The sequence below is a fragment of the Peromyscus eremicus genome, chromosome 2, assembly GCF_949786415.1.
Source record: "Peromyscus eremicus chromosome 2, PerEre_H2_v1, whole genome shotgun sequence".
Taxonomy (NCBI): Eukaryota; Metazoa; Chordata; class Mammalia; order Rodentia; family Cricetidae; genus Peromyscus; species Peromyscus eremicus.
In genome coordinates this window covers 97,814,915-97,828,304 of record NC_081417.1, presented here as the reverse complement: position 1 = coordinate 97,828,304, position 13,390 = coordinate 97,814,915, and the positions used below count along the sequence as shown (strand labels likewise).

At 42.9% G+C, this 13,390-nt stretch overlaps 1 protein-coding gene across 1 annotated transcript in view; it reads left to right on the top strand.

Annotated features, from left to right (window-relative positions):
- The first annotated feature begins 644 nt into the window (after positions 1 to 644).
- The window catches only part of Nfib (nuclear factor I B), a 222,975-nt gene continuing 210,229 nt past the window's right edge, over positions 645 to 13,390 (top strand). Inside the window, exons 1-2 of the mRNA XM_059254483.1 lie at positions 645 to 1,306; positions 7,242 to 7,773. Coding sequence (XP_059110466.1) covers positions 1,277 to 1,306; positions 7,242 to 7,773 — 562 coding nt within the window. The 5' untranslated portion in view covers positions 645 to 1,276. The remainder of the gene's footprint in view (positions 1,307 to 7,241; positions 7,774 to 13,390) is intronic.

Genomic DNA, 13,390 nt, shown 5'->3' with positions numbered 1-13,390 from the left:
AAGAAGGGTGACAGAGCTATTTTTGAGGAAAAAAAAAAAGAAGTCCCAGTACTGTGGCACCGGTCCGATACCTTTAACAAATGAGGGGGAGAGACGCGAGGGCTGGGGGAGGCGCGCGGGAGGAGGAGGAAGGTGGGGGGCGGGGGGTGTGGAGAGGCTGGTGCAAAAGGAACGCGCGTTTGCAGGAGGAGGAGTAAAGCGGTGATTGTGTAATTAAATAATAAAACAATCCTTAAGTCTGATTTGGAGAGAGCTCGAGCGGGGTCCAGAGGGTGGAACCGGTGAATCTTTCAACTTGCAAGTTTTTCAAGAAAAGAAAGCGAGAGAGGGAGGGGGAAAAGCGCCCAGAACAGAAAAGAGGAGTTTGCAGCTGAGCGGGATCGATCGTTTGGGAATTTTTCAGGAGGTCCTTCTGATCCTTTCCGTGGGCTGTGGGCAGCGGCACCGGCAGCGGCGTCCACGCTCGGCGGGTCAGACGTGGGGCGCGGCGGGCGGGCGGCTGTGCAGCGGGGCCCGAGCGCAGCAAAGTCTTTTCCGCCCGGGAGCTCCGCGCTCGCGCCCCCTCCCTCACCCCGGCCTCTCCCTGCTCCCCCCCCCCTCCCCACCCCCACCCGGCCCTCTCCGGCGCGCGCCCCGCCACCCGCGCGCACTCGCTTGCGCTCCCCCTCGCTCACACACATGGTCGGCTCGCGGCAAAGTTTCGCCTGCGATCGCCACTCCCGGATCCTGCTGCAGTGTTCGAGGCGGTAACCTTGAACTTTCCCAGCGCGGTGACACATTCTCCTCGCTTTCCCCACCGCCCGGCCTCCTGCGCCCCCCTCCCCGCCTTTTTTTAAAAAAAGCATTTCATCATCCACTACCACCCCAATCCAACCCATACCGAACCCTCGAGCAGAGCACCCCAAGCCCCCAACAACAACAACAACAACAACAACAACAACAACTGCAAAACAGAAAACAAATCCCCCAAACCGGGCGACCAGCAGCCTGCACCGGCGGCGGCCTCGGAGAGCTCGGCCAGCGCGCGCGGACCGCAAGAGGGTTAAAACTGTAGATTGGATTTCACCCCGGGAAATCTAGCACGCCGAGTGAACTTGAATCTTTGGCTATTTAAGGAGGACTGGGTTTGTTGCGAAGTTGCGGTGATCCGGCGCAGAGCCCCGTCCTGATTGATCGCATCGCTGGGCTCAGATGACTGTAAAATGAATAGATGAAATCCTTGCTTCTCGAAGATTTTCTTGGGCATCTCCGGGAAAGTGCGTTTTAAGGCGAAGTCATGATGTATTCTCCCATCTGTCTCACTCAGGTACTTGTCTTGGTCGCTTTCTCGAGCTTTCTCTCTGGCCCCAGACGCCTTTGTTGTGTCTTCTTGCTCTTGTGCTGCAGACCCTCAACTGCTTTGCCTAACCTCGGCACACCCTGGTCTCCCTAGTGAAGTGGCAAGGAGTTGCGGTGGGCTGTGCGGGCTGCGTGGGACCACGGTTGCCGCGCGCACCCAGCCGGGCGCCCAGGCTGGGAGAGCCCGGGAGAGCCGGCACTGGGCGGGCGAGGCTGCTGGGGTGGGCAGGGCCGAGACCAGCGGCCCGGAGCCCCTCTGCGGCCCCCGGGAGCTGGTGGCAGCGGCGGCGGCACCCCCACTCTTTGGCCGGTATGCGTGGAGTGACTCCGGCTTGGGCAAAGGGCTGAGAGCCAGGCTGAGCGCCTCTGGACTCTGCTGCCCGCAGTGGGCTGGTGACGCCGCCAGTCCAAGGTGGTGGTCCCGGCGACCCATTTCTTTGCGTATTTGAGGACCTAAAGTCCTGGTCTGTAGTTACCCGCACTTGGGGGTTTCAGAGACCGCACTTCGGAGGCGATTTTTAAGCTGACAAGAGTTTAGTTGGTTGTAGTTAATGTCTAGGACTTTTAGGGCATGCTTGTTTTATGGTGAGACTTGTTCATTTGATGATACTTGGACATAACTCGAAAGGCATAAAGTAATATCAGAAAAGTGAGGTCACTTTTTTTTTAATTTCAAAAATTGCCTTAAAGTCTAAGGAACAATGTTAGGAGGTAAAACACTGGCTTTATACTTAAAACCAAAACCAGTTTTCTGTCGCTTCCGATCAGATGGTCAAATGAAAAAGTGGTTAGATCGAGCGACTTACCTGGGCGCGCTTTCATCCTTTCATGGGTAGCCAAGGAACTTACCAACTGATGAATTAAATAGCCTAATCCAGAACTGTTATTTGCAGCAGTTAATTAAACCCTTAAACTTATGGGACAGTTTACTGAAACTTTCAAGAGTATGAATCTGGATTGGTAATCGAAAATTTTCATTGACATTGTCATAGAAACGAAACAGAAATGTTTAGTTTTGGTTATGTTAGTTTTTTTAAAATCTAATATTATGATGCATTTTTATAATGAACAAATAATTAAGATTTCAATTGTATGACAATTAGAAACCATTGTGATTCAAAAGGACTGCGGCATTCATAAATTGTGAATGAAGATGAAAACAATGATAAGGGGCATTCAGTGATTGGACACAGCCCTGTAGCTTTTTGGCTGACACATTTTTTATTGTTTATATTTTGTTTGGCATCTGAGTATGATTAACTTAGATATGGCTATTTTAAGCAAGTAAACGTGCACTTTAATTTAACAAAACTGGAAAAATGGGTTGTTGAGTTATTTGTATTTTAAAAGCTATGAATGATAATAACCCATGAATATGATGGAATTGTCTCAGGTATACCAAATTGCTTATAGTTGTAGAAGTTACTTTTATTTATTCATGAGGAGGCTTTTTTCCCCTCTCTTTCTGATAAACCCTGACCATTTCTATTATTTCTACATCGTGATCAAAGGAAGCAGATTAAAGTAAGCTTTTCTTTCACAAAGTATGGCCTGGCTTGTACTCACCTGGGAAGGACTGGGTAATCATGTGTGTCTCTGTATTTGTATTGTTTTTTGGGAAACTGCTAGCAATTGCATTGCATTTTTAATCTCCGCTAAATAAGCATGGAAAAGTCACCAACTCCATCTTAATTCGTGTATGTTAAAACTACTGTTGCAGAATCCTGACACACGGAATGTTAGGGGCATAGACTGCGCACTCATCCAATTATCACATTGCTATTCAAGGCCACATACTTACCAACATTAATTCAGGATGATGACTATATATTCTTTGTTATTTTAGCAGTGTAAATCTGGGTTGATGTGTTAGCACGGTTTTTTGGGAAGTTAAGGCCTGTTCCAGAGAAGGAGTTAGGATTTTAGACTTCTCAACTGCTAATCACTTTATGACTTTGTAGGTAATTTAAGGTATTGCAAAAGTGAGAGTGCACAAAAGTGTTACTTTTGTATCAGATGAATAGTTTAGTTTTATGTTACAGGAGCCGGATAGCTGCCCTACAACCTGTTTTGAGACATACAGATACAAAGTAAACTACATTGTTAATTTGTTAGAAACTTTAAGAAGTATCTCAGTTGTTACATTAACGCATTTAGGTTTTTTTTAAAAAAATCTTAATTTAAGTGACTCTACCATTAAACTTGATATTTAGCTACCTGATTTGGTGTAATATCACCACAAGTCATCATTTGTCGGCCAGTATGAGTAAGAGGAAAATAAAGAAACATCTATATGTTTTAATATTTTGTTAATTTACATGTAAGTCTTTAATATAAACTTCGGTTGGCATGATGATGTTTTTCTTTCATTGTCGTTCCAGTTCTTTCAATTTTTTTTCAGGGTTTATTGTTATGAGGTGATGAGGCTCTAAGAGCAGGCGGTTGGATATGTTGGACCAATTTTCCAATCCTTTCATGAAATCATTGTTTCTGTGAAGAAAAATAAATAAATCTAGTCAAATTAGATTTTTATGTTTATATTTGAAAATTTAACTTGTCTATTTATTTTATCAATTTAGTTCAACTCCAGAAAGTTTTATAAGGAAAAGCATTTCATTACACGTCAGTGTATTTTAAGGAAAATTCTTGAGAGTGAGCTTGCCTATATATTTTAGTATAGAGACTTTAAATCACCTCCATGCTTTGATTTAAAAAATAATTTTGATAATTGCTTAGTGTAATTGTGACAGTCTATTAGTTGGATATTTGAATGCCTTAATCCTGTTTATTTTTTCCATGTGAGGACAGCTACATTCCACGTTCATGTCATTTAAAATTATTAAGAATATATTACAGTGCAGCTTTAGGAAGCAGTCACACATGGAAGATGACATTTAATCATGGAATGCAAAAGTATATGTGACATATTGCTTGTCTCCACTTATTATCATTTTGGGACTCTATGTCTTCTTATGTTCTACTTAAAGTTGAATATGCATAATATGGATGCTCCAAAAGATATTAAGGCAAATTGGTGGGCTGAGAAAGTTTGCCATTTCTGTTTCTCAATAAAGAGAAGTTATGTTTTAAAACAATATTTTCTGTCAGTGACAGCAAACTCAGGACAGTGTTCTTTTTTTTTCTTTTTTCTTTTTTCTTTTTCTTTATTGGTGAACTGGCCAAGAGTTTCCAAATTCAACTTTTAAATTAGCATCTTGGTGGTGTGATGCAATTATCTAAAATTTAAAAATTGTTATATGATAGATGATGTTTATTGTCAAGTATTAAATCTTAAAATTATTTAATCAAAAGTTATATTTGATGTCCTTATAAGAAAATGAAATGTCACTGAACATAGTATTTCAGTATCGAAGTACTTCAGTGTTCCCGGGTTGCTTACTAGCCATTAAATAGCGGTGCATTTTTAAAAGTGTGGTAGGGGTCAAAGGAGTGGGACAGAGCACACGTACCCTTCCTCTGCATCCTCAAGGTTTTCTTTTACAGAAGCGTAGATGCATTTAAAAAATCATATCAGTAAATCACAGTAAAAGTCAGATCCTAGGAAGTGAGTTCATAAAGCACATTGAAGTCCGCATTTCCTTGAGCAGGCAGACTTTCCTTTTGCATGTATTTTGAGGGGAGGGGATAAACAAAGTTTTTACAGTTACAGTGGGAGCTGAAAGCATGGCATCAGACAGTGTATGGAGATAGGGAGGTCTTATCATGGGCTGTGGTTGCTGTGAGCAGGGCTGCCTTCCCACACAAAGAACAGATTGTGGTTTAACTCTTTCCATAGGCTCCTTTAATGTGCTCACATAGTAACTGAATTGTTCAAATCTCTGCTGGAAAGTACTGATCGGTTTAATTTCCTCCATGGCATTTGGCTCTGCTTCATGCTGCGATGTAATCAGCTGCATTCTGCATTATAAAATTCAGATTCATTCTTCGTCGGCGATATGTCAGAACACTTGATAACCATGCTATTGATCAGGGGAGTCATATACCTGTTCTGGGTCTGAGCTGCAGACAGTGAGCATGTCGCAGTCTTCTGCACTCCAACTTTGAATTTCATCTTAAAAAGGCTTCCTCAGAGATATGGAATTTGGGGGCAGCTTCTTTGTTGGAGTGTCATTAGTTTACTTTGGTCACCTTTATCTTATGAAATTAGTCACTCTGCTGGACTGTTTACTACTCCATGTACTTCAGAGTAACTAACATGAATGAGTACATTCTGGCTTGGGATGTAACCAATTAGAGAAACTTCTTTTGTGGTTAGGATGACAACAGTCAGAGTGACCAGAAAAATGGTCGTGGTGGAGTTCTCCTTTGCGTCAATGCGTGGCTTATTGCATTCATAGAGCGTGCATGCGTGGGGTGCTGTTCTTTTTCTCTGAACAGCGGTAGGCCTGAGCTTATATGGCCAGCTTTACCTAAGTCAGGAAGTAGTGAAACACTGACTCCACTTGGAAGTCACCGGAAAGATTTGTAGGTAGGGATGATCCGCAATGCCTGATGGCCCCCTCCCTTTAAAATAGGCAGAAAAAAAAATGCAGGCCTTCAAGGTAAACCACTTAATTCCCAGGGCAGTTGGGAACTGTATGACTGAAGCACTGGTGGGCTCCCAGGCACATGCATGTGTGTGCCCTAGTCCCGTCCCATGCTCCATCTGTGTGGCATATGAATTGTAGAGATTCCACAAAAGCAGTAAACGACCAGGGTGCACTCCTGGTGTCACCGTGCCACGGCATGCCGAGAAACAAAGAGTGGAAAGTTGGTGCCAAGTTGCCATTTTTTCATTGTTCAACCTCAGATTGATTTTTAAGGGGTTTGAATAATTGTCATACTCATGTGATCGGTGAACAAATTAACTGACTCTGTGGGGCTTCAGAGTCTGTAGAAAAGTGGTGGCAAGAACATCATGTCATTTTGTTTTCAACTTTAAAAACTATTTAAAAATGAAAGTGTGTGTGTGTGTGTGTGTGTGTGTGTGTGTGTGTGAAAGAGAGAGAGAAAGACAGGGGGAATGTGTGTATGTGTGTGTGTGTGTGTGTGTGTGTGTGTGTGTGTTCGAGCGCGCGCTCTTGTGCGTGTGCTGGAAGCTAATGTTGGTGGTGCAGGGAGAGAATGTGCTGTTCAAAGTATGGAAACCTTGTGTTCAGGACACTGATAGACAAGCTCTGTCCTTTGCCCACTTTCCCTTACTGTAGACCGGTTTCTCTAGTTACCACTCTTGGAATGGTGCTGTTTCAGTGTAGGAATGTTGGACGTCTGATAAGAAAATGGATCAAGTTTAATGGCGCATGCTCTTTGTGCCACCAGCAGCCTCTTGCTGAGAGCATGCTCCAAAAGCGGGAACTGTGTGGCATTACAGTGAGCATCTACATGCTTTGTGTTTCTATGGCACAGAGAAGAGAAATGAACAGTGGCATCGCTCCTGCCTTTTGAGAAGCTCTGCTCGGCTGAAAACAAAAAACCAAAAACCAAAAAACAAAAATCACTGTGTTCCTTGTAAAATGGTACTGCATAGTGCTAGCTGGTCAATCAAATCTTTAAATATTAAATCTGGTGCCAAGCACCTTATTTTAAAGGATGTAGATGCATGAAATTGAGGTGGGAATGAGGGGGATGGGACCAAAGCGAAAACACAAAATAAAACCACGTTTTCTCTGTAGGAGGGAGAACCAGTTTGTGAATTTTGGTTGAGAGGGGGCATACTTTATTTTCTTCTTCTCCTGATGTCTCGTTCATTTTAACATAGAAAATAATGTTGTTTTTTAAAGTAAGTTTTTGTGCTGAATTGGGAGTGGGTTGTGTCTCCCGTTTTTTGTTTTGTGTTGTTTTTGTTTTCTCTTTAGCATTGGAAATGGAACTGACTGCACACCTCTTCTTTCCCACTCCTGCAGGATGAATTCCACCCATTTATTGAGGCGCTTCTCCCACACGTCCGTGCAATCGCCTACACTTGGTTCAACCTGCAGGCTCGAAAACGCAAGTACTTTAAAAAGCATGAGAAACGAATGTCAAAGGATGAAGAAAGAGCAGTCAAAGATGAGCTGCTCAGTGAAAAGCCGGAAATCAAACAGAAGTGGGCATCCAGGCTCCTGGCCAAACTGCGCAAAGATATCCGCCAGGAGTACCGGGAGGACTTTGTGCTTACCGTGACTGGCAAGAAGCACCCGTGCTGTGTCTTATCCAATCCAGACCAGAAGGGTAAGATTAGGAGGATCGACTGCCTGCGACAGGCAGACAAAGTCTGGCGTCTGGATCTAGTCATGGTGATCCTGTTCAAAGGCATCCCTTTGGAGAGTACCGATGGCGAGCGGCTCATGAAGTCCCCACACTGCACAAACCCAGCACTTTGTGTCCAGCCACACCACATCACAGTATCAGTTAAGGAACTTGACTTGTTTTTGGCATACTACGTGCAGGAGCAAGGTAGGAGCAGATTGTTCTTTCTTCTAACACGGCAAACACTGCCCACCCACCTCCAGATATGGGATGTCTCGCTTGGGCTAGAGTGTCCTGGAGGCCTCCAGATGTCCTCTGCCCTCTCTGGGTCCCTTGATGTGCCCAGTTGTACTCCATGTCCATGGTCATGTAGGAGCCATGAAAATGGACATGGAGTTTTCCTACCTGGATAGGCTTCTGCATTTGAAGAAAGACCAAAGGACAAACGGACCCAGAGTAGTCTAGGAAATAGTTTGTTGCGCTCCACTCTCTGTACTAGGCTTCGTCTCCCCTGGTCTTCTGAAAGTGCAGCCTTATTGATGGTAGTCGAAGCGCTGTTTAATAATCTTTGTACTAGTCTCTCTACCTAACGAGGTAGATGAACTTTGTTCAGGAATCTAGTGGTGCTTGTACCAAAACTCACATTAGCATTGACTATTACAAAATGTCCAGGCTGGCTACTATCAAAATATATATCTGACAGAGGCCTAGATTTATGTAATTTTAGTATTTCTATCAACCGTTCCTTTTGATTTGCAGTATTCACTGTAGATTTAATGCAACGCAGCTCTTATTTAAATAATTTATAGTACTTTCCCAGAGTGACTTGGGAACACTTTCTATTATTAGTTTACTTGAATGCAAATTCATAATGCTTCCCAAGGACGAAGTCACAGCTTTCTTTAGAGAGCGTCACAGAGCAAACCAGAAAGGGGACTGGTTACACTGGTTTGAAATAAATCTCAAAAGAATGCAGAGGCTGCATACTGGCCCGTGTTTAAAGTCCGTGATAAAGAGTGCTGTAAATGTTGCCTGGACAGTGCAAAATAGGCAGTGCTGTTGCCAAGGATCTGGGGGTTGATGAGATACGTTTCTTTGTTGTTTCTGTTTTTCTTAAGTAGGTGAGACTTTTGACTTTGTTTTCTTCCAATCGGTATGTCAGGATACAGCCCACATAGGAAAAGTCCCCTTAAGAAAACACCATCCCGAAAGTAGCTTCAAGTTTGGGCTGCCACAGATGGTGGGTCATTTCCGTACTTGGCCTGGTGGGAGGGAAGATGGCTTGCAGATAGCCAGGTGGCAGACAGTTATCCGATGCTCATTATATAAATGTGGGGTTTAATAAATTGCTGTGTACTTTATTGTCATCCAGAAAAGTGAAATAAGAAAATTGCTCTTATGACTCAGAATTCCAGTACTTACTGTGTGCCCTTTGTCTTTATTGCCCCTTGACTTAGTTCTGGAGATACACTTGAGTGTCATTTCAGCATTTTTTACTTTGATTTTTAAGTAGCAGTGTTGGAGTGTATTTCCTAACAAACAAAACACCACATTTGCTGTTTCCCTGTACTAAGAACCCAAATTTAAGTACTGATGGGTGGGGAGAACATATTTTCATCCTTGATGTCCAAAAATAAAAGCTCATCAACACACGACAATTTGGTTGACAGCTGCCTAAGAGTTGACATTTTAAGGTGGGCTGTATGTATGTGTTAGAATGACTGTGTGTTGTAACCATTGTGAAAGTCACTGGTTAGAAGGAAAAGTTTTGCAAAGTGAGTCATGTCACTCTTTAGTCGGGAGGGAAGGTCTGTACCATGTGCCCACTTTAACTCTTGACGGGTAGTCCCTAAGTGGACGTACATGCAGGTTTACCCTGGGGCAGAAAGCCAAATCTCTTCATTTTGTTGAACTGACAACAGAGATTGTCCTTTGGATCTGGGAAGATAGATTGAAAAATCAAAAAAAAAAAAAAAGACATGAAACCATATATATATGTATATATATACATACATACATACATGTATATATATGTATTTTCATGACACTAGTGGTCATGATTATCATAAAGTTTTGAGCCAAGTCTGTATTTTCAGGTAAAACATTGATTTTGTTGTTTGGTGACTTCCGCAATATAAAAACCTTTCGGTAATTTCCCCGTGCATCTTGTCATCTGTCCCCTCTGCCACCTGCCCTTGCATCATCTCCTCTTAACACCTGGTGGCCCTTCTTAAAAAGTCACACATCAGGGTGCTTTTGTGTTTGCTCTTTTTCAAAATTTGTATCTTTTTATTTGTGAACTGCAGGTTGATTGTCATTTTACCCAGTAGTTGATTCAAGAAAGTGGGTTTTAAAGTCTAAGGCTGTGGATACCCAAAGTGCTTCATCTCACATGCTAACTTTTTATTTTCCCTCTAAGTACATGAAATCATACTTCATTTTAAAAATTAGATAAGGTGGGAAGAAAAGCATGAAAGAAAAATCGAAAGAGAAAAATATTTATGAGAGAATGAGCAACACCATTATTTCCCCCCTTTCCCCTCTCTCCTTATAAAGGACTGGGAGAGAAACACGAGGAAGAACAGAGAGAATGCCAAAGATGGTTGCCACTGGCACCAGGATTGGCACCAGACCCTCTTTGTTTAGCTCAGGATGCCTGTGATTTGTTAGTTGGCATCCGCATTGCAGTGTGGAGTGATGTTACAATATATTGACAATTTCCAGATCTAGAAATGTCAATAGTCCTCTTGGCTATTTGCAGATCACATACTTCGTCTCTAATGGAAGACGAAATAAAGATGGATGGCTAATAAACTTCCTTTGTCGACCAACTTCCCATTGCTTTTCTTTCTCCCTCTTCCTCTCTTGGTTCAACCCACACTTTCCCCCTTCTCCATCCCCAGCAACCTCATCTTTTCTGAAATGTGGAAAGAGTTACTGGAGCTTTGACACGAACTGTAGTGCTACATCTGCATCTGATATAGTTTTTGGGGAGAATTTATATATTTTGAAATCATTTTTGATACGTAGTTTATTAGGCTTTTGCATCACGGGGCAGTATTTTGTTCAAAGCTCAGTGTCTTTGTTACTCAGCCTCTTCCGTGCCTATAGCCTGATGGACCGCAATTCAGTCCATTTTATTCTTTCTTTATATTAGCAAAGGGTAATATTAAATGTAGTTATTTATAAAATTATATGTCCCCCACTTTACCTAAAATTTGGTAAGTGATTTGGGAGTAACTATATTCAAGTCCATAAAATCATCTGAGGCGATTGATTCAGAGGGCTGCGCTTCGGCTGTTCCGTTGCTACAAGAACCGCCATTTTGTTTGTGAAGTGCCAGGCGAGGGGGGAAAAAAAAGGCAGACACTGTGTTTGATGCCAATAATGGTTGCCAGTGGCACCGAGGTTGGCATCAGACCCTCTTTGTCTAGCTGCTGAATGCCTTTGATTCGTTGGTTGGCATCCGCATTGCAGTGGGCACACTGGAAAGTTTTTGACAGTCCCTGAATGAAAGCTGCTTGCTCGTCTGCTGCAGCAAAGCTGAGCTAATAGAAAACCCTTCCTTTTTTTTTTTCTTTTTAAGGCTTAAAAAAGATTGTGACAGATTAAGGAAAAATAGTTCTAAAATGGGCTCCATATTCCCAAAGATATTAAAGATGTCCAAAGATTCTTGGGCAGGTGGTACCTAGTCCCCATATTGTCTTTGTTATTGCATTCATCAAAACAAAACAAAGCAAAACAAAATGGAAACAAGCAAGCCTTGTGCTGGACACCTTCTCAGGACACGCCGTTCTCAAAGTACAGGGTATGCTATGACAAGTGTGTAAGGACATGCTCAGTGTAGTGGCGTATCCATGCACCCATTATGACTAGCTGTTGCTTTTGTTTACATCCCTATTTATTCCTTAGTCCATTTCTAAGTTCTCTCAGTTTCTACACTTCCTCCTTTTTTAGTAGTTTGTTGAGAGGCCCTTCCTTCCCTCTCCAGTTAGGAATGTATACAATGAACATGTGAAAAACAGAAAACCTTAACGAGGGAACTACATGTTAAAACCAGCCACTCTTGACCTCCTCAGTTCTGCATCAGGATGTTGCCAAATTCTTAGTGCACAATTCCGCACCCTGGGGGAGTGAGTGTGGAGATGGACAGTAACCGAAAGGCTAAAATAATTTTGGTTCAAGTTTCCTAGATAGCACTAATATTGCTTCTCGGTTAACCACCATTATCTCATTAATTAATAAGAAGGATTAGCAGTTCTACCCAAAGGGTAACACAGAAGGAAGTGTGGCCTAAGGGAGGCCTTGAGCTGCCAGACTGTGTCCTGTCTGGAGCCAGGAGATGCAGGGATGCTGGTGGGGGGGCGTGTAAGGGGGTGTGGGGTGTGTAAAACAAGGACTGGGCTTTTTGTGAGGCAGGGAGGGGTTTAAAAAAAAGCGAGGTCACAACACAAACCTGAAAGATCTGAAGAGATAGTGTCCGATGTTAGGAATTTAACAGATGGGAGTTTAAAGCAAGTCAGCCTGAGTGAGTTTTGGACCGTACTTTCCACTCTTAATAGACGTGGTTTTGGAGTATGGCAGAGCTCAGCAGTCTTGCTTCTATCCCGAACAAGTAGCTTCCTCTAGCCTTGTTGAACCCTTAACATTAATTGTGATCCATTGCTGGATGGCAACTTTTGTTGCTCGATTGTTAAACGATATCATAATTGAAGTGTATTTTGAAGTTGTGAAAGATGTGACTTGTTTAGAGGGGAAGTTGTAATCATTATTGTCTTTGAAACAGAACCCTTCCTGCCTGTCACATGGCATTAGTGAGGACGCACATGCAAGGAGCGATTTTCCTCCCTCAGCTACTGCAGCTTAGAATCCTTCTGGGTAACAATTATTTCTTTATGAAAAGCTTAAATAGATAATTGTTTGCAAGTTGACAGCACATTTTAACGTTTTAATAATTTTCACTTCATTTGCAGGTATTTCCCATTGTGGGGGAAAATAGGCTTTCATAACTTGTTTAAATGAAGCTGCTCTGTGGGATAATTTGGTGGGCTTTCATTGTGACATCAGAGGGCATGAAGTTTGTGTGGATACCTGTTGGACTTAGGAAATCACTGTTAAACTTTCCCATCCTGGTACCCTGTCCTTGGCTGAACTTCTGAAGTCTGGTACGCGTCTGTTTGCATTCTTCCTCACACACAATTCACAAGATAAAGGAGGGCTCTCATTGGTACGTCTTGCCCCTAGACTTAATGAGACCTTTGTTAGAACATATATTTTAAGATTAGATACTTAGCGGTTTTCCCACTGATAAGGACAAAACAGGGTCTAAGGGGCCAGAAGTTCACCCTCTCTGCCTTGCTGCCCCTGCCACAAAGATAGCTTTGCTAGACAACTCAAGAGTTAAACTCTGAGGCCCTGGCTGCCAGCTGGAAAGGTTAGTGTCTGTGTCCTGATATGGCGAGGCCAGTTTCTGTATTGCTGTTAATATGGTCTCACTTTTCAAAGGCAGAGGGGAAGGAGAATGCAGGAGAGACAGAGATGGGGGGTGTTGCCATTTGGGATAATCACGATGTTCAAATATTCAAAACACCCTGCAGGGGCTTATTTTCTGAAGGAAGCCAAGGTTGGTGAGGCATCCTTTGGAGGCTCTGGCCTTGGGCTTGCTTTCCAGCCTGCCCTTGCTCTCTTTAGACAACAGTATACATTTTGAAATGGAAAGTATGTATATAGAATTTGTATGTTTAGAGTAACACACCTTGTACTCTGTGTCTCCTGTGAGTGAGAATCAAAATTGCGTTCACTGTGCGGAAATGGTGGTAATCCA